Source organism: Notechis scutatus, chromosome 8, assembly GCF_049901735.1.
Source record: "Notechis scutatus isolate UNSWTSFEM ecotype Mainland chromosome 8, rNotScu1.2, whole genome shotgun sequence".
Classification (NCBI taxonomy): Eukaryota; Metazoa; Chordata; class Lepidosauria; order Squamata; family Elapidae; genus Notechis; species Notechis scutatus.
Window position 1 is genome coordinate 23939218 of NC_142016.1, and position 23789 is coordinate 23963006.

A 23789-nucleotide genomic window follows, 5' to 3' on the forward strand; every position below is an offset into this window, starting at 1 on the left:
AACAGCTTCATTTTTTTCAAAGTGAGAGTTGCATCCCTGGTTCCGTGTCGAGTTTCAGCTTTGGACAAGCAGATAGAATTGTGCAATGCCAACCTCTTTGAGAAAACTCCTTCCCTGCCGTTGAGTCCTATTTTCCGGGACTTTATTCCAGCTGCAAAAATCATATTTTCCATTCTACTTGCCAGTATGCATTGATGCAATCTCGCCTTCCTTTTCGGGGAATCTGTAAGGAACGGCCAGATTGGAGAAAGGAGGTGTTTTCTGCTGGTCTAAAAAGCAGGGCTGTCTAACCGTGGCCATTTAAAAACCTGTGGACTTCAAATCCCAGAATGCCCCAGCCAGCATGTCTTAAACCCTGCCCCCCTTTTTAAACATGCAACACACCTCCTTACTCTTTTGACGTTCCTTGTACCTGTTGTGTTATTTGACATTATCTGCTATTACATTAAGATTACAGTCTATCGAGCTGACGTGCACACAGCCCAGTGAATTATTTTCCTTTAGATTCTTATTAATGATTTTTTTTATATATATTATATAGATAAATAAATATATATATAAATGTATATACTTTTTAAAGAAAAAAAATGCTGTATATGAAATGGTTTTTTTCCCCCATTCATTACTTTTGTAAAAATGCATTTTCCACTCAGGTCTGTTTTTAGAGAATGCTCTGTGGTATATTTTTGCTTATAAATAAAAACTTTCTTTAAAAAAAAATAAATAAATAACAGAGGCGATAATCTGGTCCTGAAGTTTTAATTGCTCAGGGGGCAAGGAAGTTATGGGGAGGGGCGGGGAAGAAGGCTTGAAACATGCACTGAGTAGTCCTCGGCTTATGCCCACAATCGGGACCACAAATTTCCCTAGCAAGTCAGTTGTTAAATGAGTCACGCCCAATTTTACAACCTTTGTTTTTGCCATGGTTGACCCCCTCTTCTTTGTGGCAAACCCGTTAGCTATTCCAATGCTGCTATTATGTCACCCCAGTTTTTCTTTCTTCCAGTTCCCTCAATTGTGCAGCATGCAGTTTAGCCTCCACACCCATGATCATCTTTGTTGCTCTTCTCTCCACTCAGGGGTCTTCAAACTTGACAGCTTTAAGAGTTGTGGACTTCAACTCCCAGAATTTCTCCTTCAGTCATGTTAGCTCAAGAATTCTGGGAGTTGAAGTCCACCCGTCTTAAAGTTGCCAAGTTTGGAGACCCTTGTTCCAGGGTCTCAACATCTCCATTGGTAGCTGAGCTGGGAAGCCTTGCTTATTCTTAAAAACCAATGCAATGTGGATTTTGATCGCATGATTGGGGAGGATGCTGGAGCAGTGAAGGCACCAATGGAAGGGACCAATGCAATGTGTATTGGAAGCGGGGTGGGTGGGTGGGTGGGAGGAATAATCCCTTGTTTTCCCCCTCTCCTTGCCAGGCAAATGCACCATCAATAGGCACATTCAAGACGGCTTCCTAGAACTATTCTTGAATCCAGCCCAGCAAGTCAACAGAGAAACAAGGAAGTCCATTTAGCAAGGGGGAAACTCTCGTCTCCCCCAAACACATTCCTCTTAATCGGGGTTGAACTCTTTTCCAGTCAGCCCCAGAGTCCTTAAAGGGGGATTTTCTGTTTCTCGGACTGTCAATGGGGAAGTAAGATGAGTAGGAAACTTGAAAAGGAGAGGAAGTGAATACATACAGAATAGGGAAATAGGGAAACAGGATTTACTTTCAATCGATACATCCGTTTCAGTCAGAGGTGTGCGAAGGGCATGGTAAAATAAAAAATAAAAAAATCAACATGGTGATGAAGACACAAATCCCAATCCTCCTTCACTTGAAGGAAAAGGAATGGGCCCTAACCCAGTTTGGTCGGTCGGTTGGTTAGGTGCTATCAAGTTGGTGTTAATATTTAGTTACCACATAGATTAAGGAGGTCTCCAACTTTGGCAACTTCAGAACTTGTAGACTTCGACTCCCAGAATTCCTTAGCTAGCATGGGTGGCTGAGGAATTCTGGGAGTTGAAGTCCACAAGTTTTAAAGCTGCCAAAGTTGGAGACCCCTGACATAGATTTTCTGTAAGAAGATATATTTTCAACCTGGTCTTTTAAAGGGTCTCTCAGGGTTCATTCACTGCTGCTATAATAAAGTCTATCCATCTTGCAGCTGGTGGTTTCTTTCCAATTTACCCAGAATTACAGGATTCTTACAGGAGCTGGATCTTTGAATCCTGAGCTCAATATAAGGAGCTGTGGAGAGCTCCAATTATCCCGAGAAAGGTTTTTAGCCTGAAGAGGACAAAAATCAGATTGGAAATATCTCATTGCTGGTCTGGCTGTTACGATGCTACCCTCTGGTGGTTAAATTTCTGCAATGTAGAAATACTCAAATTCCATATTTCTCAACTTCGGCAATTTTAAGAGATGTGGACTTCAACTCCCAGAATTCCCCAGCCAGATGCTGTGGGAGTTGAAGTTCACAGCTCTTAAGGTTGAGGTACAATGCTCTTAAGATTCAGTCTTCCCAAATTTACACCACCAGATGTGTTGGAACTACACTTCCCAGAATTTTCAGACAACATAGCCCCAGTGCTTAAAGTGATATATCAACTAGCATCATCGTTTTGTGCTAAGCATTGTCAACTAGAAAGCTGTGGTTTATTATTAAATCATGGTTTAGTTTGTAGAAAGTTAGCACCCACCCCTCTCCTATGAAATATTTTAGGAAATATTAAAAAGGCAGAATAATATAGTTCCCTAAAGGGAGAAATATGCTCTTGGAGACAGAAAGAGCCCCCATCTTTCTTAATAGCTCTCAGCAGATGCCAGCACTTAAGAGATAAACAGAATAGAACAGAATAGAATTCTTTATTGGCCAAGTGTGATTGGACAAGGAATTTGTCTTGGTGCAAATGCTGTCACAGTACATAAAATAAAGATACATTTGTCAAGAGTCAAGAATCATAAGGTACAACACTTAATAATAGTCATAGGGTACAATAAGCAATCAAATCATACTAGGAAACAATCAATAAAGAGATAGATAGCTCTATTTATAGGCAAAAATTCCCTTCAGCAAGGTCTGAAGAAAGGTAGGGTGAGCCCTCAGCCACAACAGGAATTGCCCAACAAGCCCCTTCATTGTATCTGCAGTCTGAACTTCAACCAAACCTGGGAGCTCAGACAACCTACAAAGTTAGCTGAGGCCCCTACAACAACCAATAGAATACATGTTCTTGCACAGGAACAGAAAGCTCAAGTGCAAAGCCCGAGAAGGTATAAATACCCCTCACTCTCAACTCCATGTGGTTCTGCTTCCACATTAAACCATCTTTCCAATCAATCTCCATGTTTCCAGTGTCTTTCTCCCGGCTTGGAACTGAAACAGGTGGATATTTCTTCCAACAAGTTCAATATCTAAATCTGAGCCCCATCTAGACAAAGTTACTCTACGTTCAAATTCCATTTTGTTCAGTAGGGAAAATAAACTCTACTAGGTATTTGGCTAGGTTATGCTCGATTTGGGGGCAATGTTGCTTTTACAGTTGCATAATTCATAATGACCTCCATTTAAGAGAAATGCAGGTTATATATAATATAAAATGTTACATAAGTTTGTGTGTAGTATATATTTTAATATATGACGTTCAAATGTTATATATCTTTATAGAGGATGTAAATATAAAGAGGTATTTGCGGGGGGGTTAAACACCCCTCATTTTGGCCTTGAGTCACTTTTTCCTAATTTGTTGTTTTCCAGATGTGTTGAACTTCAATTCCCATCATCCCCACGGAGGGAGGGAGGTTCAGCCAATTAGAAAAGAGAGGGTGGGAAATGCCTCCACATAACAGTACAAACAAGTCGGGCTTTCAGCCAATGAGAAGTTAGGAAGGGAGAGGCCTCGGGGATTCGCCTTCAGGAACCTTAGTCCCTCCCCATCGTTCGTCAGTTCAGTTGTTTTTTTCCTCCCCTCGGCTTTCCCTGAGCAGTTTCAGAGAAAGTGAAGGCGGGGAAGGAAACGAGCCCTTCTCAACCAATGGTGATGCTCTTTATAGACTGACCTTTATTTCTGTCCAATGCGCGAGCTCCTTTTACAGGCAGGGAATGAGCGGGAGACGGAGGGAGAGAGAGGAGGGGGGCAAAAGGGAGGAGGGCGCTTTCTCCAATCAGAGAGCGCCTCTTATTCGCCCACCGCCGGGTCGGCCAACCGGAGAGCCCGTTGCATGGCGGGGGTTAAGGGAGAGCGGCCATTTTGAGCCGAGCCCGGAACGGAGCCCCTATGGCCGGGCAACGGCGACCCTGTGGCCGGGATTGAGCGCGCCATGGATGTGCGGAGGCTGCGCGTCAGCGAGCTGAAGGAGGAGCTCGGCCGCCGTGGCCTCGACACCCGCGGGCTCAAGGCTGAGCTGGCTGGGAGGTTGCATGCGGCCCTAGAAGCCGAGCAGGCCCGAGGAGCGTCGGGCTCGGGCTCGGACGGAGAGTCGCTCTCCGACGGACACTGTAAGCGAGCCTGGGAGGAGAGAAGGTCGCGCGGCGAGGAACATGGGCCGGGGAACATGGGCCCCGCGAGGCAGGGGACCGCGGGCGGGCCTGGGAGGCGACACGGCTGGCCGGGGAGGATGGGTCTCCGGGTCGGATGTTACAGTCTGTGGGGAGAGACGCTCCTTCGCCGGGGAGGATGGGTCTCCGGGGAGCATGGGTTATACGAGGCGGGCCGTCGTTGTGGGGACATGGACCTGTGAGGAGGCGTCTATTGCTGGGGAGGATGGGTGTCGGGGGCGTTAGAGCTGGGGAGGATGGGTCTTCGCCGGGTTGGGGGCGAGGAATGTGACCTCCCGCTCGTTGGGGAGGATGGATCTCCGGGAAGCTCCGCCCGGGCAGCATGGGCTTGTGAGGAGAAAATCCTTGGTGAGGAGGACGGGTCTCTTGAGGGGGATGTGATGGCCGGGGAGCATGGTCACTGAGGACACCGCGATGCTGTGGAGGATGGGTCTCCGGGGAGTATGGGAGCAGCCCATCACTGGGGAACGTAAGCCAGTGAGGAGACACACAACCCCTCGCTGGGGAGGATGGGTCTGCCAGAAGCATGGGTCGTACGAAGCAGCCTGTCGCTGAGGAACATGGGGCAGGGAATGATGGGTCTCTCGGGAGAGATCAGTGCCAGGCCCGAGTGGCCTTCCCTGGGGAGATCCGGGCTGCAAGGTCCACGGAGGAGGTGACCGGGGATCCGGACAGCCGCCGATGACCCAACGCCGCTTTCTCCTTCCCCAGACTGGCCTTCCTCCGGCCCTCCCGCCAAACCCGTGGATGCTTCCACGGAAGAGTCCCCAAAGTGCTTTTTTCCCCTTCCCAAAAAAAGGCAACTGGACTTAGTTTTTCCTCATCCAAGAACCTTCTTCAGTTGAACTAAAGAACCGAGGAAGCTCCTTGGAGGAGAAGCAAAACCCAGTTGCCATTTGGGGAAAGAAAGAAGGAAGGGAAAGAAAGAAAGAAAGAAAGAAAGAAAACCTTTGGAAGAACATGACCTGGAAGACTGAGAATCTCCATAGAGACATCCCACTTCAGTGAGACATCCCACTCTCAGCCCAGGAGGCCTTTGGGCAATCCAGGCTGTACTTTACCAGGACTTTACTTGACTCCCAAAGTGCCAAGTGTATTTTTATGGCATCTGGGCATTTGTTTTCCCTGATGCCACCCTTTGTTGCCAGGCGATGCCTGGGATCCTCTTGCCTTAAGGGAAGCTTCAGCACAGCTGCTTCTTGGAAAGGGACCCACAGGATCTCCAGGGAGCATCTAGCATGCCCCTGAAGGTGTAAAGACAGTGCAATTGATACCTACTTAGGATTCCAACGATTTTAGCAATTGATCACCTATTTATTCTGAACTGAATCTCTTATACCTTGCAAAATTGACCACATCTCCAACTTAGGTATATCATATTATCGTGCATTCTTTCCATGCATCTTTACTGCTGCTGTCCATGTATCTTATGCCATATGCTGAATAAAATATATATAGGAACTGGCCGATTGGGTTTGGCTACTCTAGTGAAAAGAAAGGACTATGGGTGGCATGATAACAGTGTTCCAATATTTGAGGGGTTGCCACAAAGTAGAGGGGGGGGGGGTCAGCCTATTCTCCAAAGCATCTGAAGGCAGGATGAGAAGCAATGGATGGAAAGTCACCAAGGAGAGAAGCAACCTAGATCTAAGGAGAAATTTCCTGACAGAACAATTATTGCCTCCAGAAGTTTAAGAAGAGAGTGGACAGGTACTTGTCTGAAATGGTGTAGACCAAGGTCTCCTGCTTGAGAAGTGGGTTAGATTAGAAGACCTCCAAGGTTCCTTCTAACTCTGTTATTTCTTTGGTTAACGTACAGATATCACAACAAGGCAATATTCCAGCCAATATCAAACAAGGTAGATAAATGCACCAAATCTAAGAGGGCAGCTTTCTACCTGTGATTCACTTTGGGCTTAAAATACAGGGTTTTGGCTTTTTTTCTACATCAAGCACAATTTTGTGTGTGATGCAGAGGACATGCTGCACCCTCCGGTTTCCTGTGTTGTTCAGCCTTGGCATTCAGCCTTGCTGTAATCAAGGAGCAAACCCTCTCCTTAGCAGCACTATTTTCACCCTCCCCTGGGGTGGGAGTCGTATTCAGAGGAAAAACAGCAGCAGAATAACCTCCTCTCTGGCATTTCAGTCTGCCACACAATACTGTGCAAGCTGGTTTTCAGGATGGGGCATTCTCACACGAAACCCCGCCATTTGCCCTCTCCATCTGCATCTTGAATTGCAGTACTCCGGGAAAAGATTCAGCCCCTTAATTGCGCTAAAGGTATACACTCTTCCGCAGACGTTCCAGGTAAGTCTGGGTTGGGCTGGCTGGGATTGCCGCTCACTCCATTGAGCCCGACCACTTGCTGACGGTGAAAGAAAAACAGGAACATGGGTTTCTTTCTTTCTTTCTTTCTTTTCCAAAGTAGCACGAAACAGTGGCGCTAATCTTCCTTTTGATTCCTGTTTTCAAGATGGCATCCGTGACAACACTCGCCAAGACAACCGGCAAGGATATCAGTCTTTTGAGCATTTCAATATTAAACAGGAGAACGAGTTGGGTTACGAGCGGGGATCTGTAAGCCAAGATCGATCAGGTAAGTGGGGTGGTGGGTGAGGGAAGCCTTCATTATTTTGTTGACCAAAGAGTGGTCGGGTAGGAAGTTTTGAAGTAGCACTGCTGGAATGCCTCAGTTGTTTTTTGCGTTTTAAAAAAAAATAGAGGTAGGGAACATAGATGCTTTTTACTGGTGAAGTGTGCCAATATGTAGCACAGGTAGTCCTCGACTTACAACGGTTCATTTAGTGACAGTTGGACATTACGACAGCGCTGGGGAAAACCGACTTAACGACCGTTTTTCACACTTAGCAATCATTGCAATATCCCCCTGGCCCTTGGATCAAAATTCAGGTGCTTGGCAACTGACTCATGCATGACGGCCATAAGTCGAGGACTACCTACGTGTAAAAGATCTGCATATTGTTCAATGATAAGACTTCTGTTATATTTTTTCCCCACTAAGGGAATCATATTGTTAGCTCATTGTGTCGTTTTCACTTTGCTGCATTTTCTATTAAGGGAAATGTAATGGAGTTTTCTTCTGTTTATTGTGGACCTTTTATCTTCTCCCTTTTTAAAAAAAAAACCACAGTCAGGTGAGGAACACATCTTGTTTTCTTTTCGTCTCCGCTTGGGATCGCTGCCCTAATTGAATATTACATTGTTCCCCTTGGAATTCTCTGCCTGAACATCCCTCTCCTTGTTATCTTGATCGTATCTCTGTCTTATTCTAATAATAGAACCCGCGGATCTTAAGAGCAGAAGCGAAGAAAATTAAGGGAGGGGCGATTAAATAGATGCTTTTGGTTCTGGCACATCAACCCGATGATAATTTCCTCACCAGTTTTTTATTGCTGATCCTCTCTTCCCTGGTTCTTAACCATTGGCTGGCTCGGGGCCAAGTCATTTGGTAGCGAAATTGAAAGAGAGCTTTCTCTTGTAGTTAGGGCAAGGGTTGCTGGCTTTTTCAGAGTAAACAGCAGCGGCTGTTTCCTTTCCGCACGGATTTCCTTCCCTGCTGAAATGTGCACGTTGTGCTTAAAATGCAGAAATGAAGACAGAAGTAAAGGAAGAGGAGGCCGCTCCCAGCCACAACATATCGGCGTCTGGTTACAACGCACCCCCCTCCAACTACAGTTCTTCCATTCCTGGCTACAATGCCTCAGCTTCCTCTTACAATGCGCCCCCCTCTGGGTATAACACCTCAGACTCCTATCAGCCCTGGCAGCAGCAGCAGCAGCAGCAGCAGCAGCAGCCACAGCAAGGCCACAAGAGGACCTTTGACGAGTCCAGGGGGCGTGGATATTATGAATATCGCGAGGATAAAAGGTACGTTCAGACGAGGATTTGGGGCACTTACGTCGTTCATCTAGCTTGTTTTATTTTTTCCCAAAACTGCTCCGGAAAGGAAATGAGCCCAGAGGTGTCTTTGAGGGAAGGCACCTGGGATTTTGTCACAGGCATTCTATTCTCTTCATCTATTTCTCCGTCTTGGCAAACAGCGCTTGACTGTAGTAAAGTTGTAAAGATTCTAAGCATGATCAGATGAGAAATGGGGCACGAAGAGTGGCTGTTTCTTACCTGATCTCTAGCCTTAAGCTTTAAAGTAACATATATATCTGGCTGAAATGAACACTGGTTTTATAACATCTTTGTAAATGCAGATTCTCATCTGATAAAGCTTTTTTGTTAAGGCATACATATATACTGTTGTGTATATGTGTATTACGTCTGTGTGTGTGTGTGTATGACGGAGCCGTGGTGGCTCTGGTTAGAATGCAGCATTGCAGGCTAACTGACTACAGCCTGGAATTTGATCCTGACCAGCTCAAGGTTAACTCAGCCTTCCATCCTTCCGAGGTGGGTTAAATGAGGACCCAGATTGTTGGGGGCAAGAGGCTGACTGTGTAAACCGCTTAGAGAGGGCTGTAAAAGCCCTGTGAAGCGGTATATAAGTCTTAGGTCTCTTGCAGTTTGCCTCAAATGGGCTTACGGAAGCTCCGTTTGCTGCCTCTCTTCCAGGGGTCGATCTCCTCAGCCGCCGGCAGAAGACGATGAGGATGACTTTGACGAGTCCCTGGTGGCCATCGATACATGTGAGTTACGGAGATTGCGGCATTGTTTTTATATATCTTTATATTTTATATTTACATTTTACTGTAAGCCATCCGGCGTCCCTCTTTGAGGGAGAAGGTCGGTTCAGAAATGTGAACAATAAATAAAAATTACGTTGCTCCCTCCCAAGACAGATTCCCTCTCGCCTGAACTTGCTCATTTGCAGCGTCAACGCATAGCAGAGTTTTCCCCCTTTGGCTCTGTTCCTGTGTCCTTCAATCATCTCACATCTCTTGAGGTGCAGTAAGATGACAGCAGCTGACTTAGAGGGATGGTTGGGTCACGATATTTGTAATTCCATGAAAGGGATTGTGGAAAAGTCCTAGATGGTTGGTTTCCTGGAAGAGGAGAAATTGCAGATCTGACTCTACTAAACAGGAAGGCTTAAATTCAGCTTTTTGGAGCTATTTTACTTTGGGTCATGAGTGGGCAAACCCTCCCTTGAATAGGTGGAAGTTGAAATATTTTTATTCTTTTTGGTGCTAATTCATTGGAGAAGGCAACGATGCTAGGCAGGATTAGTGGAAGAAGAAGGGGCAAGCAAAGAACATGCTGGCTCGATGACCTCAAATCTGATGCAAAGTTGAACATCCAGCAACTGAAAGAAGCTGTGATTGACAGGGTGGCATAGAGAGCACTTGCATATAAAGCCACCAAGAGTCAGATACAACTGAATGGTTAAAACAACAACATTCTTGTAGTTGTAGATTTTTAGGGTTGGTCGAAAAGGGATTTAAATGGTGAAGTAAATGCCTTAGCTATTGGGAGAGTTGTAAGGCATTGATTTCTTTCTTAAAAACTACAAGCCCCCAAAGTGGATCTGTTTAATAGTCATGAGTCATGAAACATCTTAGTCTCATACTAAGCCAGCCTATTTTGGCAAGAAAATTATTGAATAGAGGCGTGATTTGGGATTTTTTTTTTTAGCTTGCAAAGCAGAAGTGATTTTTTTCAGTGAGAATTCTCCATTAACCATTCCATTTCAGTCCTGGCTCCTTTAATGCAACCATTTACTGCAGTGATTTTGATAGGAGAAATGAGGAGTTAGCTAATTCTTCTTGCACATTAAACTAGCTTAACGTCAGGATAGTTATTTTCCCTCAAAGAAAGCCTCATTTTTTTTTTATTATGTTGCTGTGATCTGTACTGGATTTTAGCCCACGGGTGCCTCTGCCATCCATCTCCTTTGGTTTTATATTGACGATGATGTTCACTTTGCTCTTCAGATAATTGTGATCTCCATTTCAAAGTTGCCCGCGATCGATATAGCGGATACCCTCTGACCATCGAAGGATTTGCTTTCCTCTGGTCAGGCGCACGAGCGACATACGGGGTGCGGCGTGGAAGGGTGTGCTACGAGATGAAGGTGAGGGAACATCCATCCTCACTGCAGAAGTGCAGAGGGAGATTATATGAATATTAACCTGGCATACTTGTGAGCTGAGGAGTCCACTGGTATCTGGGGTCAGAGGACAGAGGAAGGTTATGGGGAAGCTGTGGCAGTTGCATAAGTTATTCCTTAATTCTTTTCTGGGAGGACTAAACTAGTTATATCCTGAGGCTTCACTTCTGCGCAGGGGCAGTTAAAATCCCCACTACTTGGAATTCAGCCTGTGTTCCAATGTTTTGCTCGTTCGCAGGAAATTTGCTTGTAATTCCACATTCCCTTCCTTATCTGCCTTTATTTACCAGGCCATAAGAACACAAGTAAGAACCAACAATTGTGACTCAGTTTCTCATAACAACAAACAGGGATAGCCCTTTTCCTCTTTATTGCTTTTATTTTATTATTGTAATGTTAGCAGTTGCATTACGCCGAGCAAAGGTTATCTCTTACATTTATTTGCTGATGATATGATTATAATCCTTGCTCATGAAAAACATAGCCCATTAAATTAAAAAATAGAATTCACTTGAGGTTTTGGCTTAACAGCCAGGTTTTTAAAAAATCTAGAATAGCTTGAATTCAATATTCTGCCGTATAAAAAAAATTATATCCAGTATTTTAGGAATTCTTCATAAAACCGTTAAATCTGTAGGAATTCATGAAGACGGCAATAATTGTTCTTGAATAATTTATTTAATCAGCTCTTGTTCTTGTAATAAATGTTGTCTGTCTTATAATAAACAATGCTTTCTTTTTGTTTTCAGATCAATGAAGAGATCTCGGTCAAACACCTTCCTCCCACTGAACCAGATCCTCACGTAGTGCGTATTGGCTGGTCACTGGATTCATGTAGCACTCAGTTAGGTGAGCAGTTTTAATTGCTGGATATAGGGAGGGCTCAGGGTACGTTTCATTTATTTATTTTACATTCCACCCGTATTATTTATATAAACAACTCAAGGTGGCGAACATATCTAATATGCTTTTTTTTCTCCCTGTTTGCTGTATGGCAACAACCCTATGAGATCAGCTGGGCTGAGAGGCAATGATTGGCTCATGGTTTCCCAGCCAGCTTTCATGCCTAAACCAGGACTAAAATTCACAATCTCCTGGTGATTGTCCCAGAGTCACCTAGCTGGCTTTCATGCCTAAGGTGGGACTAGAACTCATTTGTCTCCTGGTGATTTACCCCAAGTCACCCAGCTAGCTTTCATGCTATGCTGGGCTATCTTTACTCTTAAGTATCTTTACTTTAAGCAGGAGCTTTTGAATGAGGCAATTTCCCTGCTTAAATAAAATCACACTGGAGATATGAAGAGGGCTCTGCCCTACTAATGCCACCTGGCCTCCCATAGTACGGCTGCTCAGATCTCTGTGTAATTATGACTCTCGTTAGGCGAAGAGGCTTTCTCGTACGGCTACGGAGGCACCGCGAAGAAGTCTACCAATTGCAAGTTTGAAAATTACGGTGAGACCTTTTCCGAGAACGACGTCATCACTTGTCTCGTGGTGAGTGCAGCCTGTGCTGTTCCAGAAGCTTACCCCTCTAAGATGCCACGGTGGCTCAGTGGTTAAGACGCTGGGCTTGTCCCCTGGAAAGCCGGCAGCCCCAGGTTCGAGACCTGAGTGCTGCTGTGTGACGGGGTGAGCTCCCGCTCCTCGGCCCAGCTCCTGCCTACCTAGCAGTTCGCAAGAACACAAATGCAAGAAGATAAATAGGTGCCATTTCGGTGGGAAGGTAACAGTGCTCTGAATTTCGCTGCATGCTCTGTGCTGCAGCACGATGTCATGGCTGCAGAAAGCTCTCCAATGGCTCAGTGGCTTAGGGGAGATGAGCAAAACCTCCGAAAGTTGGCTGCGGCTAGTGCAGGAGTCAGCCACCTGCGGCTCTGGAGCCGCAGGTGGCTCTTTCATCCCTCTGCTGCGGCTCCCTGTTGCCGGTCAGCTCCACAATTGATAGGGCTTTCAGTTAGGACAGGTAGAGGGAAAAGGACACCGTGCTAGGAGGAGACTCTATGGTGGGGGAACTGCCATAGAGTCTGGTCGGCTCCAGAATTGAATGGGGAGCTTCCGGTTAGGATCGTTGTGGCTCTTTGAGTGTTTAAGGTTGCTGACCCCTGGGCTAGTGGAGCAAAACCCACGGGGTCTCCTTTACCTTCCCTTCTCCTGAAGCTTCCGCCAGCCTCCCATTTCCTGCTTCTAGATTGATTGACCCTTCCTTCCTTCCCCCCTTCCTTCCCCCCTTCCTTCCTTCCTTCTCAGGACTTCGAGTGCGGTGATGACGTTGAAATATCCTTCATGAAAAACGGGAAGTGGCTAGGGATGGCCTATCGACTACGGAAGGAGAATTTGGGAGGGCAGGCCCTGTTCCCTCATGTCCTGGCGAAGAACTGTGCCATCGAGTTCAACTTTGGCCAAAGGGAAGATACCTTCTTTCCGATTCCACCGGGATTCACCTTCATACAGCACCTCCCGCTATCCGAGCGAGTTCGGGGCACAATTGGACCAAAGAACAAAAGGGAATGTGAAGTAGGTGCCTTTCTTCCCCCCACCTCCCCCCCAAAATGTGAATCCAGCCATGGCAGACTCTGGAGTTCAATTGCCAGGTCCTTTGCCTATCGATGATTGACTGGACCAGGACTCAGAGAAGAGCAGTTCCCCCCGGTCCCCCTTGAAATAGTATTGTATCGACTGGGTTTAAAACTATGGCTTAAACCAGGGGTCGCCAACCTTTTGGACCTCAGGGACCACCAAACTCATAATGTTAAATCCCGCGGACCAGAGACCCTGGGAAAATCCCCAAAAAAGTCTGCAGGAAAATTTCCCCACCCCATTTTCCTATCCATTGATCGTTCTTTATTCGGGATCTCGGGATACCGTCTCCAGCTCCGTTCTCGGGGGAGAGAGAGAGAGAGAGAGAGAGAGAGGCTTTTGGCTTCATGCAAGGAAAGTAGCAGAAGCTGCAAAGTCTTTCTTTCTCTCTCCCAAACTCCACCAGAAATGAGTCTTTGTGCGGCTGGTTGTGTCGGCAAAGCCTCTTGGAGCAGGAGGCCTTGCACGGTCCCAAAGATTCATTTCTGGTGGAGTTTCGGGGAGAGAAAGAAAGACTTCCGCTGCTTTCCTTGCATGCAGCCAAAAGCAGAAGAAGAAAGAAGCGGAAAGAAGCAGCCCGGTGGGCAGGGCAGGCGAGTGGGGCAAGTCCTCCCCTTCTGCCCTTTCCCCCTCCCCTCACTACCTCGTGTTGTTCGCAATGCAAGCGATGCAAGCCTTGTGTTCTTGCGCAGCCTGGATTAATTGCTTTGGGGGTGACATTTCTCTGAGGACCACCAAAATTTTCTCACGGACCACCAGTAGTCCCCGGCCCACTGGATGGCGACCGCTGTCTTAAACTGCTTACCAAAAAAATTCAGAAGTGAATGCTCAGTCTCCCAATTTGTCAGCAGTGAAAAGGGCCAATCAGAGGTTCACAGACTCAAACACAGCCACTAAGATGGTGATCGCTGATTGGATGTTAGACCGATAAAGCTACACAGGTAGTCTTTGACTTTGGACCACAATTTTGAGCCCAGAAATTTCTGCTGCTAAACAGCTGTTATTTTGCTCCGTATTACGATTTTTCTTGCCGCGGTTATGAAGTGAACCCCTGACGTCATTAAGTCAATCACCCGGTCGTTAAGCAAATCCGGCTTCCCCGTTGGTTTTGCTGGTCAAAAAGTGCGAAAGGGGATCGCGTGACCCCGTCATAAACAGGAGTCCATTGTCAGAGAGTCTGAATTTTTGAATCACGTGACCGTGGGGATGCCACAACGGTCGTTAAGTGTGAAAAACAGCCATTCGTAACTTTGAACAGTCACTAAACTATTGTAAGTTGAGGACTCCCTGTATCTGTTAAAAGAAACTATAAAGGTTAAAATGTTGGGTTTTTTTTTTAATGCCTCCGAGGCTAGGAGATGCCTATAATCTCACATTTCTGTGTCTGGAACGGATTGTCCTCAGACAATCAATAGAGGAAAACTGCTATTATTTTTCCTCACTGGATTTGTAAAAGAGAGGTTTGTTTTGGGAAACTGGTTCGGGGGTTGCGCTACTGGCTTGCAGCCGATGTTAAAGTCACACCCTGTGTTTCAGATCTTGATGATGGTGGGGTTGCCTGCCGCTGGGAAGACTACGTGGGCCATTAAGCATGCCGCAGCCAATCCAGCCAAGAAGTATAATATTTTGGGAACAAACGCCATTATGGACAAAATGAGGGTAAGCTTTGGAGGCTGGTTTCTCCTGTCGGCTTCCTCATTTGTGGTGGGCCTCTGCCACTTCCTTGCCTGTCAAACTTAGAACAGCTCACTGTCTTTTTCAAAATGATTTTACTGGCTGGTCCCTTGCAGAAAAGACTTCCTTTTGTAGCCGGTGGATTTTCTTATAAAGGTATTTGTGGGTTTTATTCCACTAGTCATTGCCAACTTTAGGGGGTCGGTACTCAGTTCCGTTTCAAGACCATTGAGCTAACTCTGAAGACAGTTCCGCAGTCACGTGGCCAGCGTGACATCGTGGAGCATTGTTACCTTCCCACCAAAGTGGTACCTATTAATCTACTCGCATTTGCACGTTTTCGACCTGCTTGATTGGCAGGAGCCAGGGCGAGGGCGGGATACTTGCTGTGTGGTGCTCAGGTCCGTGCCATCCCAAATTATCTTTCTAGAATAATGGAAAATTCCCAGTTCTCCAGATTGTTCCATTTACATTCCTGTGTGTGTGTGTGTGTGTGTGTGTGTGTGTGTGAGAAAGAGAGAGAATTATAGATTAGCTTTTTTCCCCTCTTTTTAATCACCAGGCCTGTTTATACAACAGTGCTCAAAGTCTGGGTCACGACTAGCTTTTCAAGTTGCCACCCTCCAAGTGGGTGGATGGATTGCAGTTCCCAGAATTTCTGGCCAGCCCTTAATTAATTGGGACCCCAGGAGGCCGCAATCCCAAAATATCTGCAAAGTGGCAGATTGGAGAAGACTGCAGTGTCCTACTTGAGAACTGACTGTGAAGTCACTGCCTTGCAGGGATTCTGATGCAAGAAGCTCCCACTTTCAAGCTTTATTGGAGGATACAGAATAACAGAGTGGGAAGGGATCTTGGAGGTCTTCTAGTCCAGCCACCTGCTCAAGCAGGAGTCCCTATACCCAGGGGTGTCCAACCTTGGAAACTTTTAAGACCTGCGGACTTCAACTCCCAGAATTCCCCAGCCAGCCATGTTTTAAAGTTGCCAGGGTTGGACCATATACTTCTAGAAAAGTCATATTATTCTCTGGTAGTCAAATATTGGAAAGCATCTTTTCCAATTAACATGTTTTATTAAAAGGCATCAGCCTCCACGAGCTTTAGTGGAGGCCTCTTAATTTGCTAGTTGGAAAAGGTGCTGTCCAACTCATTTATCCGCATAAATCAATGTTGCTAAATAACAACTTAATAACAACGTTGAAAAATCAGGTCTTGGGGAACCTGGCGCCTCAACTTACGACCACAATGACTTACAGCTGTAATTCCAGGGTCAATTACAGCCGTAAGTCAAGGACTACCTGTATATTATTCTGATAGCCTCCTTTCATAACTCCTGTGTGAATCGCCCTGGGACCCCACATCCCCTTTCAGACCCAATGCCAGAAGCAAGACCTTCTTCAGGACAGCTATAGGGGCCGCTCTTGCTATGGCATCTTCTCCTCCCCCCACTCAGCTGCCCTCACCGCCCTGCCTTTTCTCAGGTAATGGGACTCCGACGGCAGCGCAATTACGCCGGCCGCTGGGACGTTCTCATCCAGCAAGCGACACAGTGCCTGAACCGCCTAATCCAGATTGCAGCCCGGAAAAAGCGGAATTACATCCTGGATCAGGTATGAAACCCCCTCCTCTGACTTCACGGGGACAGCTGGGAGGGGTCTGTGGCCAGATGTGTAGTAAGCTGTGCCAGCCAGAGCGGGTGGAAATGTGCCCTGCCCACCTACCTCATTTTTATTTTATTATTATTTTTCATTATTATTATTATTATTATTTTATTTGTTAAATTTATATAGCCGCTCAACCCACCCATAGGTGACTGCCGTTGTGCAACCTTTAATTCTAGAATCAAAGCAAACCAGTAATCCTGGCTTTTCAAATTCTAGACAAGGCCTAATCAAGCCAGCTTTTTTTTTGGATTCTTGAGCCTAATAGATCTTTCTGAAGGCGAATGCCTTTCAAACACGATGCCTTAAGATCAGGATTGTCCAACCTTGGCAATTTTTAAGACCCGTAGACACGTGCTGCCTCCAGGGAATTCTGGGACTTCAAGTCCACAAGTCTCAGAAGTTGTCAAGTTTGGCTCTCCCCTCCCCCATGCAATTCAGCATGGCAGCCTCCCTGCCTCTTTCCTCCACTCAAATGTCCAGAGGTGGTCTTTTAAGACAGCAGCCTCTTTTTAAACCTCCTAGTTAACTGTAGTGCTTGGATGGCTCTTATACGCAAACAGTGCGTTTAAATGAATGCCCTGTTGCTTCATTTGCCCCCTCCTGAGGCAAAATGCACTTTTCTCTGAGGCAAAGCCATTGCTGCCCTCTTAACCTAGCCTTCTGGGGGGTGGGGGGGGGATTTCATTTGAATTGCAATAAGGTGCCCATTAATGTCACGTCTTGCTGTTTTTCACCTTTTAAACAAACGAGAGGATCTCTTCAAGGTTGCTTCTTTGTCAGGGAGGACTCTCATCCATTTCTCTATCCATGGGGAGGGAGGAATGGGGGGCAGGAAACCAGAGTTTCCTTCTCTCTTTGAAGTCCTTGTTCCATTGTGGAGCATTGGGAGCCTTAAAGAGCTAAATAACCAGGTCTTTTATTTACTTACTTACTTACTTATTTTTAAAAACCACCTTCTTTATTATCGTTGCTAGACAAATGTTTATGGATCAGCCCAGAGGCGAAAAATGCGTCCTTTTGAAGGTTTTCAACGCAAAGCTATCGTAATTTGTCCCACGGACGACGATTTAAAAGACCGGACAGTAAAGCGCACGGATGAAGAGGGGAAGGACGTGCCGGATCACGCAGTGTTAGAAATGAAAGGTAGGAAAAAAATTATTGAAAAAAATATTTGAATGTGCAGAAATGAATAGATGACACTAGAAATTAAAGCAAAAAGAATATTACATGGTATGGAGTATGTTTTATCAATGGATAGAGAATAGAACAACCCTAAAAAATATTTGATCTATTTATACCGCGATTAGAGAAATTTAAGCAAAGGTATATAATGTGCGATATTATTATATATATATGGGAACATTGATGTATTGTTAGATTTGATAAGAATATCATTTAAATTATTTAAATAATAATGTTTAAATAATTGAAATATGTATCCAAGTTGACACATGATTGAAATGGAATGATTTGTTGTATATAAAAAACAATAAAAAATATTAAAAAAGAAAGAAATGGAAGGTAGGTTGTTGAAAGAGGAAAGGCAAACCTCGCGTTCATGGCAGGTATGAAAAGGAGAAAATCCAACCTGACTGCGCTGGTGTGTGTAGTTCAAGGACTTTAAAAGGATGTTTTTAGATCTCTCTTTGTTTTCCTCCTCTTCCCTCTGCAATTTCTTAAGCTCCCACCCACTCCCATACCTGGGATGCTTTACGTCTGCAGTTGTCTTGGTTTATTTTTATTTTGTTTATTTCTTTGAATCCCGCCTTTGTTATTTTTATAAACAAGGCAACAAACACACCCAATGCACCTTCCTCCTCTTGTTTTCCCCATAACAACCACCTTGTGAGAGGTGAGTTGGGCTGAGAGAGAGGGACTGCCCCAAAGTTCACCCAGCCACTAAGGTGGGACTAGAACTCAGCATCTCCTGGTGATTGGTCCAAAGCCACCCAGCTGGCTTTCATGTCTAAGGTGGGATTTCAATGATTGGCCCAAAGTCACCCAATTGGCTCTGGTGCCTAAGGCAGGACTAGAACTCACCATCTCCTGGTAATTGGCCCAGAGTGACCCAGCCAACTTTCATGGCTAAGGCAGGTTTAGAACTCACCACCTTTTGGTGATTGGCCCAGACCTACTCAGCTGGCTTTCATGGCTAAGGCGGGACTACAACTCAGTGTCTCCTGGTGATTGGCCTAAAGCCACCCATCTGGCTTTCTACCCTGATGCCTTAACCTCGTTTAAAAGTTGGAAAGCCTCACCCTTACAACTGACTGCTGGGAAGCTGTAGCAGCAGCAGCCTTCTCTAGGGGGAAGAAACCCCAGAACAGGAAAAATGCGGTCAGCTTAAACAAATCACGTGGACATTAAGTGAGTCCAGCCTTCTCCGTTGGCTTCAGTTTTTTTTTTTTTTTTTTTGGTAAGCCAGCTTGGAAGGTCACAACCAGCAATTCATAAAGTCCTAAGTACCTGCCGGTTGCTCAGCAACTGGATGTTGATTGATGTGACAGCAGGGATGCTGCTGAGCTGGACATAAAAGTCACTTTAAGTCACTGTTTTGAACGCCATTGTGACTTTGGACAGATGCTAAATGAATGGACGTAAGTCGAGAACTGTTTATAAAGCTTTCTGCTTGAAACCAGGATAATTTTCCCTACTTGTCGATGGGCACAAAGGAAGGGAACTCTCTCTCTTCTCCCTGCTTGTGGTTTTAAGCCATGTCCTTCTGTTCTCTCTCCCCCACCCCCCCCAATTCTCTTTTCTGCTGTTCCCAAATCCCTGGAGCTTCACCCCACTTAGTCCCGCCCCCTGTGACTTAGCCTGTCCCCCACCCCACCTCGGTTCACACGGACTGACGTGCATCTTGGGTTTCCTTTCCCGGCAGCCAACTTTGCCCTGCCAGAAGCCGGCGATTTCCTCGACTCGGTGGTTTACATTGAGTTGCAGCGGGACGAGGCCGAGAAGCTGGTGAGGCAGTACAACGATGAAGGCAAGAAAGCCGGCCCGCCCCCCGAAAAGCGGTTTGACAGCTGGGGCGGCGGCGGCGGCAGCAGTTTCCGTGGCCGAGGTGGCGGCGGAGGGTTTCAGCGCTTTGACAATCGAGGCCCGCCAGTGGGCAGCCGGGGCGGCTTCCAGAACCGAGGAGGAGGAGGAGGAGGAGGAGGTGGCGGAGGAGGAGGAGGAGGAGGAGGCGGCTACAGAGGCAGTGGTGGAAATGGCGGTGGAATCGGAGTTGGCAGCGGTGGTGGAAGTGGAGGTAAGGCTGCCCTAATGGCCTCGGTGAGATGAGAAGGTTGGTTGCCTCAATTCTACGTCCTTGACTTACGACTGGTCACTTGGCAACCGTGGGACGTTCCATATGTTGTGTTTCAAAGTTCTGATGGCCTCTCCATCCATATATTTCAATTAAGCTTGACTAGAACTCACCATCTCCTGGTGATTGACCCAAAGGGACCCAGTGGCTTTCATGCCTAAGGCAGAACTAGAACTCACCGTCTCTTGGTGATTGGCCAAAATCACACAATTGGCTTTCATGCCTAAGGCGGGGCTAGAACTCAACGTCTCCTGGTGATTGGCCAAAATCACACAATTGGCTTTCATGCCTAAGGCGGGGCTAGAACTCAACGTCTCCTGGTGATTGGCCAGAATCACCCAGACGTCTTTCATGCCTAAGGCGGGACTAGAACTCACCGTCTCCTGGTGATTGGCCCAAAGTCACCCAGTGGCTTCCATGGCAAAGGTGAGGCTACAAGTCACCATGTCCTGCTTTCTAGCCCTGCCCCTTCGCCACTCGACCAAACTGGCTCTTTAGCGGAAGCTCATAACTCTGACTTTCCCATTCAGGCTTCAGCCGAGGCGGCTACAACCAAAGCCGTTGGGGGAGCGGAAACCGAGACAACAATAACAACACCCGAGGCAGCTACAATCAGAACAACCAGCAGCAGAGCAGCTACAGCCCGCCACGTGACCAGAATCCTTACAAGAGCAGTAGCGTGGCTCCTGCCCCTCCTCCAGCCCTGGGCCCTGCCACCAACCCCCCTCCGGTGTCGTACAATCAAGGACCACAGGTAAATGGGGAGGAGGGGGCACCCAGGGTTTGACTCGAGATTCTGTTTGGGGAAATGCCGAAACCCCTTTCAAACGGGGTAATTGAGGGATGAATCGGGGCAGCTGAGAAAGCATCCAGTGGCATGGCTTGGTGGTTATGCAGAAAGTTGAGGAATAGCCAGAGAGATGGGCATGAAATTTGACATCCTTGATACCTCTTTAAAGGCCTGGTGCTCCATTAGCCCTTGCCATGTCGATAGCTTACAAATTCATTTATACCCCGCCTGTATTATTTTTACAAACTACTCAAGGCTGGGAATGTATCCAACACGCCTTCCTCCTATTTTCCCCCACAACAACCACCCTGTTGAGGTGGGCTGAGACAGAGTAGCTGACCCTAAGTCACTATCTGGCTTTCATGCCTAAGGCAGGACTAGAACTCCCTGTCTCCTGGTGATTGGCCCAAAGTCACCCAGCTGGCTTTCATGCCTAAGGCAGGACTAGAACTCGGCGTCTCTCGCTTTCCAGCCTGGTGCCTTAACCACTAGACCAAAATGCAGCTTTTTAAATGTTCCCTTGGGATGTCAACCCTACAAGCCAGATAGGCTTCAGCTTGCAGCATTTCGGAGACCGACTAAGTGAGATTTCTAGAGAGCCTGTGTCTCAGCTTAGAGAACCATCTCTGACTTTGTCGTCCACAGCAAAGTTACAGCCAGCCCTACAGCCCTCCTTCCAGCTACAGCCAAGGGGGCTACACTGCTCCCAGCTACAACTACGGGAGTTACGGCACTTACAGCCAAAGTTACACCCAGCCTCCTCCTCCGCCAGCCCCAACTCCACCAGCCTACAGTCAGCCCAACTACAACCAGTACCAACAGGTAAGTGTGGAAAAGCAAGGCTGCCCTTGTGCATTAAAAGGACACCGGGACACACACACACACACACACACACACACACACACACACACCCATGTATTACAGGACCAGGACCCCGGAGTCATGTGGTCACCATGTGTGATCTTAGCTGGCTACCGAGAAGCAATGTCAGCAAGGGAAGCCAACTTCACAGAACAATCCAGTTAACAACCGCAGTGATTTGCTCGGTAGCCATGCCCCGAAAGGGCTGTGACTCACTTAGCCACGGAAATTCTTAATCCCAATTTTGGCTGTAAGTCAAGGACTACTTGCAATGGGTTACAAAACTCAAGCCGTGATCCCGTCCTCCTCCGGATCGATAGTTTAATGCAGTGATATCCAACCTTGGCAACTTTTAACGCTTGTGGACTTCAACTCCTAGGATTGCCCCAGCCAGCTGTGCATGGGAATTCTGGGAGTTGAAGTCTACAAGCCTTAAAAGTTGCCAAGGTTGAACAGCCTTGGTTTAATACATTGCACCAGCACAGCTCCTGACGGTCCTTCGCCTTTAACAAGGACAGCTAATGTATATGTGGGTACATGCATCACTTTGTATTTCTTCATTTTGTCATGGTTTATATAGTGTATATTGGAGATGGAGACGCTTTGAGACCTGCATGAAACAAAATTTCATTTGAATGTGCGCCGATTAGTGTCCATTCAAAGTGACAATAAAGTTATTCTAAGTCTGAGTTTTTGTGAAGAGGGACTTTAGAGGGTTAGGAAACAAACCTGACATAATACGAGCTAAGCCAGCAGATGGAAATGGAAAGGTTTTTTGGGGTGGGTGGGTGGGAGAGAATATTACCTGTCCACTGATCCATTTTCTCCTTTTTCCCCACAGTACACCCAACAATGGAATCAATACTATCAGAACCAGGGTCAGTGGCCTCCGTACTACGGCAACTACGACTACGGGAGCTACACGGGCACCTCGCAGGGCAGCTCAAGCACACAGTGATAGCTCGGGGAAGGTGTCGTTCTCCCCCCCACCCCAACCCCTCACCCCCCACCCCACAGGGAAAAGGAACAGCACGTTCTTAACAGTGACGGGCATTCCTGAATCTTGAGAGAGAGAGAGAGCCGGAAAAGGGGAAGTTGGGTGTCTCCACCCAGTTTCCCTCTCTAGAGTTCTTGAGAATGGTTGCGTTTTTACTTGTACAGCTAGGCATGTTATGTCCTTTCTGCCATCCTTCATGAGGGAAAGTTACATGGTTCCTTGTCTCCTTGTTGAAGATCATTTTAACTTCCCCTCAAAACCCCCCCCCCTTTATTTTTCCCTCTTCTTTTAAGATTTGTTTTATTCTGTAAGAAACTAGGGTCTTCAGCGTCATAAAATTGTACTCTTTTTTTTTTTTTTTAAGGCCAGGACCCATCCAGATATATAAACTTCCTGCAGTAGTTGGAGGGGGGGGGCAGCATCGGAAGGGGCTCCCGTAGGATATACCACCATTCTCTCTCCAGGGGTATCCGCAGGGGATGGTCCAGTAAAGAGAAGAGAGCGGTCACAATGCACATTAGGATTTGGGTCTTGTTGTGGCCACTGTTTGTGGACTGCCTCCTGCAGACCCCCCACCCCAAATTCTCTCCACCCCACCTCCACCCAATCTGCTAGTGACCATAAATTCCACACCTTTTGGAAACTTCTCGCAGTTTGGTGTCACCTGTCTTTGAGGTGTTTTTATCTATTTTTTTTTTTTTTTTTTTTTGCAAATAACCATTAAAACCGGAGGGGAGGAGAAATGGCTTAACAGTAATTATGATTTTTTTTAAAAAAAATAAAAATATTTTTTTTTCTGTAACTTTTTACTGTGGGTCAATAGCTGTTAATATTTTCATCAAGATAACAATTCTGTTAGTTCAGTACAGGAGAGGGTTTTAAAAAAAAAAAAGGGAGAGAATCATCTTAAATGTGTAACTTTTTATACGACGTTTCAGTTTCTGTAACTCTGAACCTGCTTTGTGTTGAGTTGAATTGTAACAGCTTTTTGTATTTGGAGAAAAAGAATGAATATTGAACTTTAAACTGTCTGCGTGTTTCTGTCTCTACCCTGCAGCATTTAAAAATTGTGGATGCTGTTCTTCAGTCGCTAAGTCGTCTCTAACTCTTTGCAACACTGTGGACCAGCCCCCCCCCCCTCTGTCTCCCGAAGTTTTCCAAATTCATGCTCATTGAATTGCATTGATGACCCTATGTAAACATCTCATCCTCTGCTGTCCCCTTCTCCTCTTGCCTTCTGCCTTTTCCAACATCAGGATCTGTTCCAATGAGTCCTGGCAGCCAAAGTATT

At 46.4% G+C, this 23789-nt stretch overlaps 1 protein-coding gene across 1 annotated transcript; it reads left to right on the plus strand.

Annotated features, from left to right (window-relative positions):
- Positions 1 to 4089: 4089 nt before the first annotated feature.
- On the plus strand, positions 4090 to 23524 carry HNRNPUL1 (heterogeneous nuclear ribonucleoprotein U like 1). Its single transcript, XM_087971147.1, has 15 exons — positions 4090 to 4488; positions 7023 to 7145; positions 8158 to 8437; positions 9131 to 9204; positions 10450 to 10589; positions 11375 to 11474; positions 12007 to 12119; positions 12873 to 13139; positions 14739 to 14861; positions 16358 to 16486; positions 17515 to 17683; positions 19422 to 19793; positions 20381 to 20604; positions 21286 to 21462; positions 22343 to 23524. The coding sequence occupies exons 1-15, from the start codon at positions 4311 to 4313 to the stop codon at positions 22457 to 22459; spliced, it is 2586 nt and encodes an 861-aa protein (XP_087827273.1). The 5' UTR covers positions 4090 to 4310; the 3' UTR covers positions 22460 to 23524.
- The last annotated feature ends 265 nt before the right edge of the window (positions 23525 to 23789 follow it).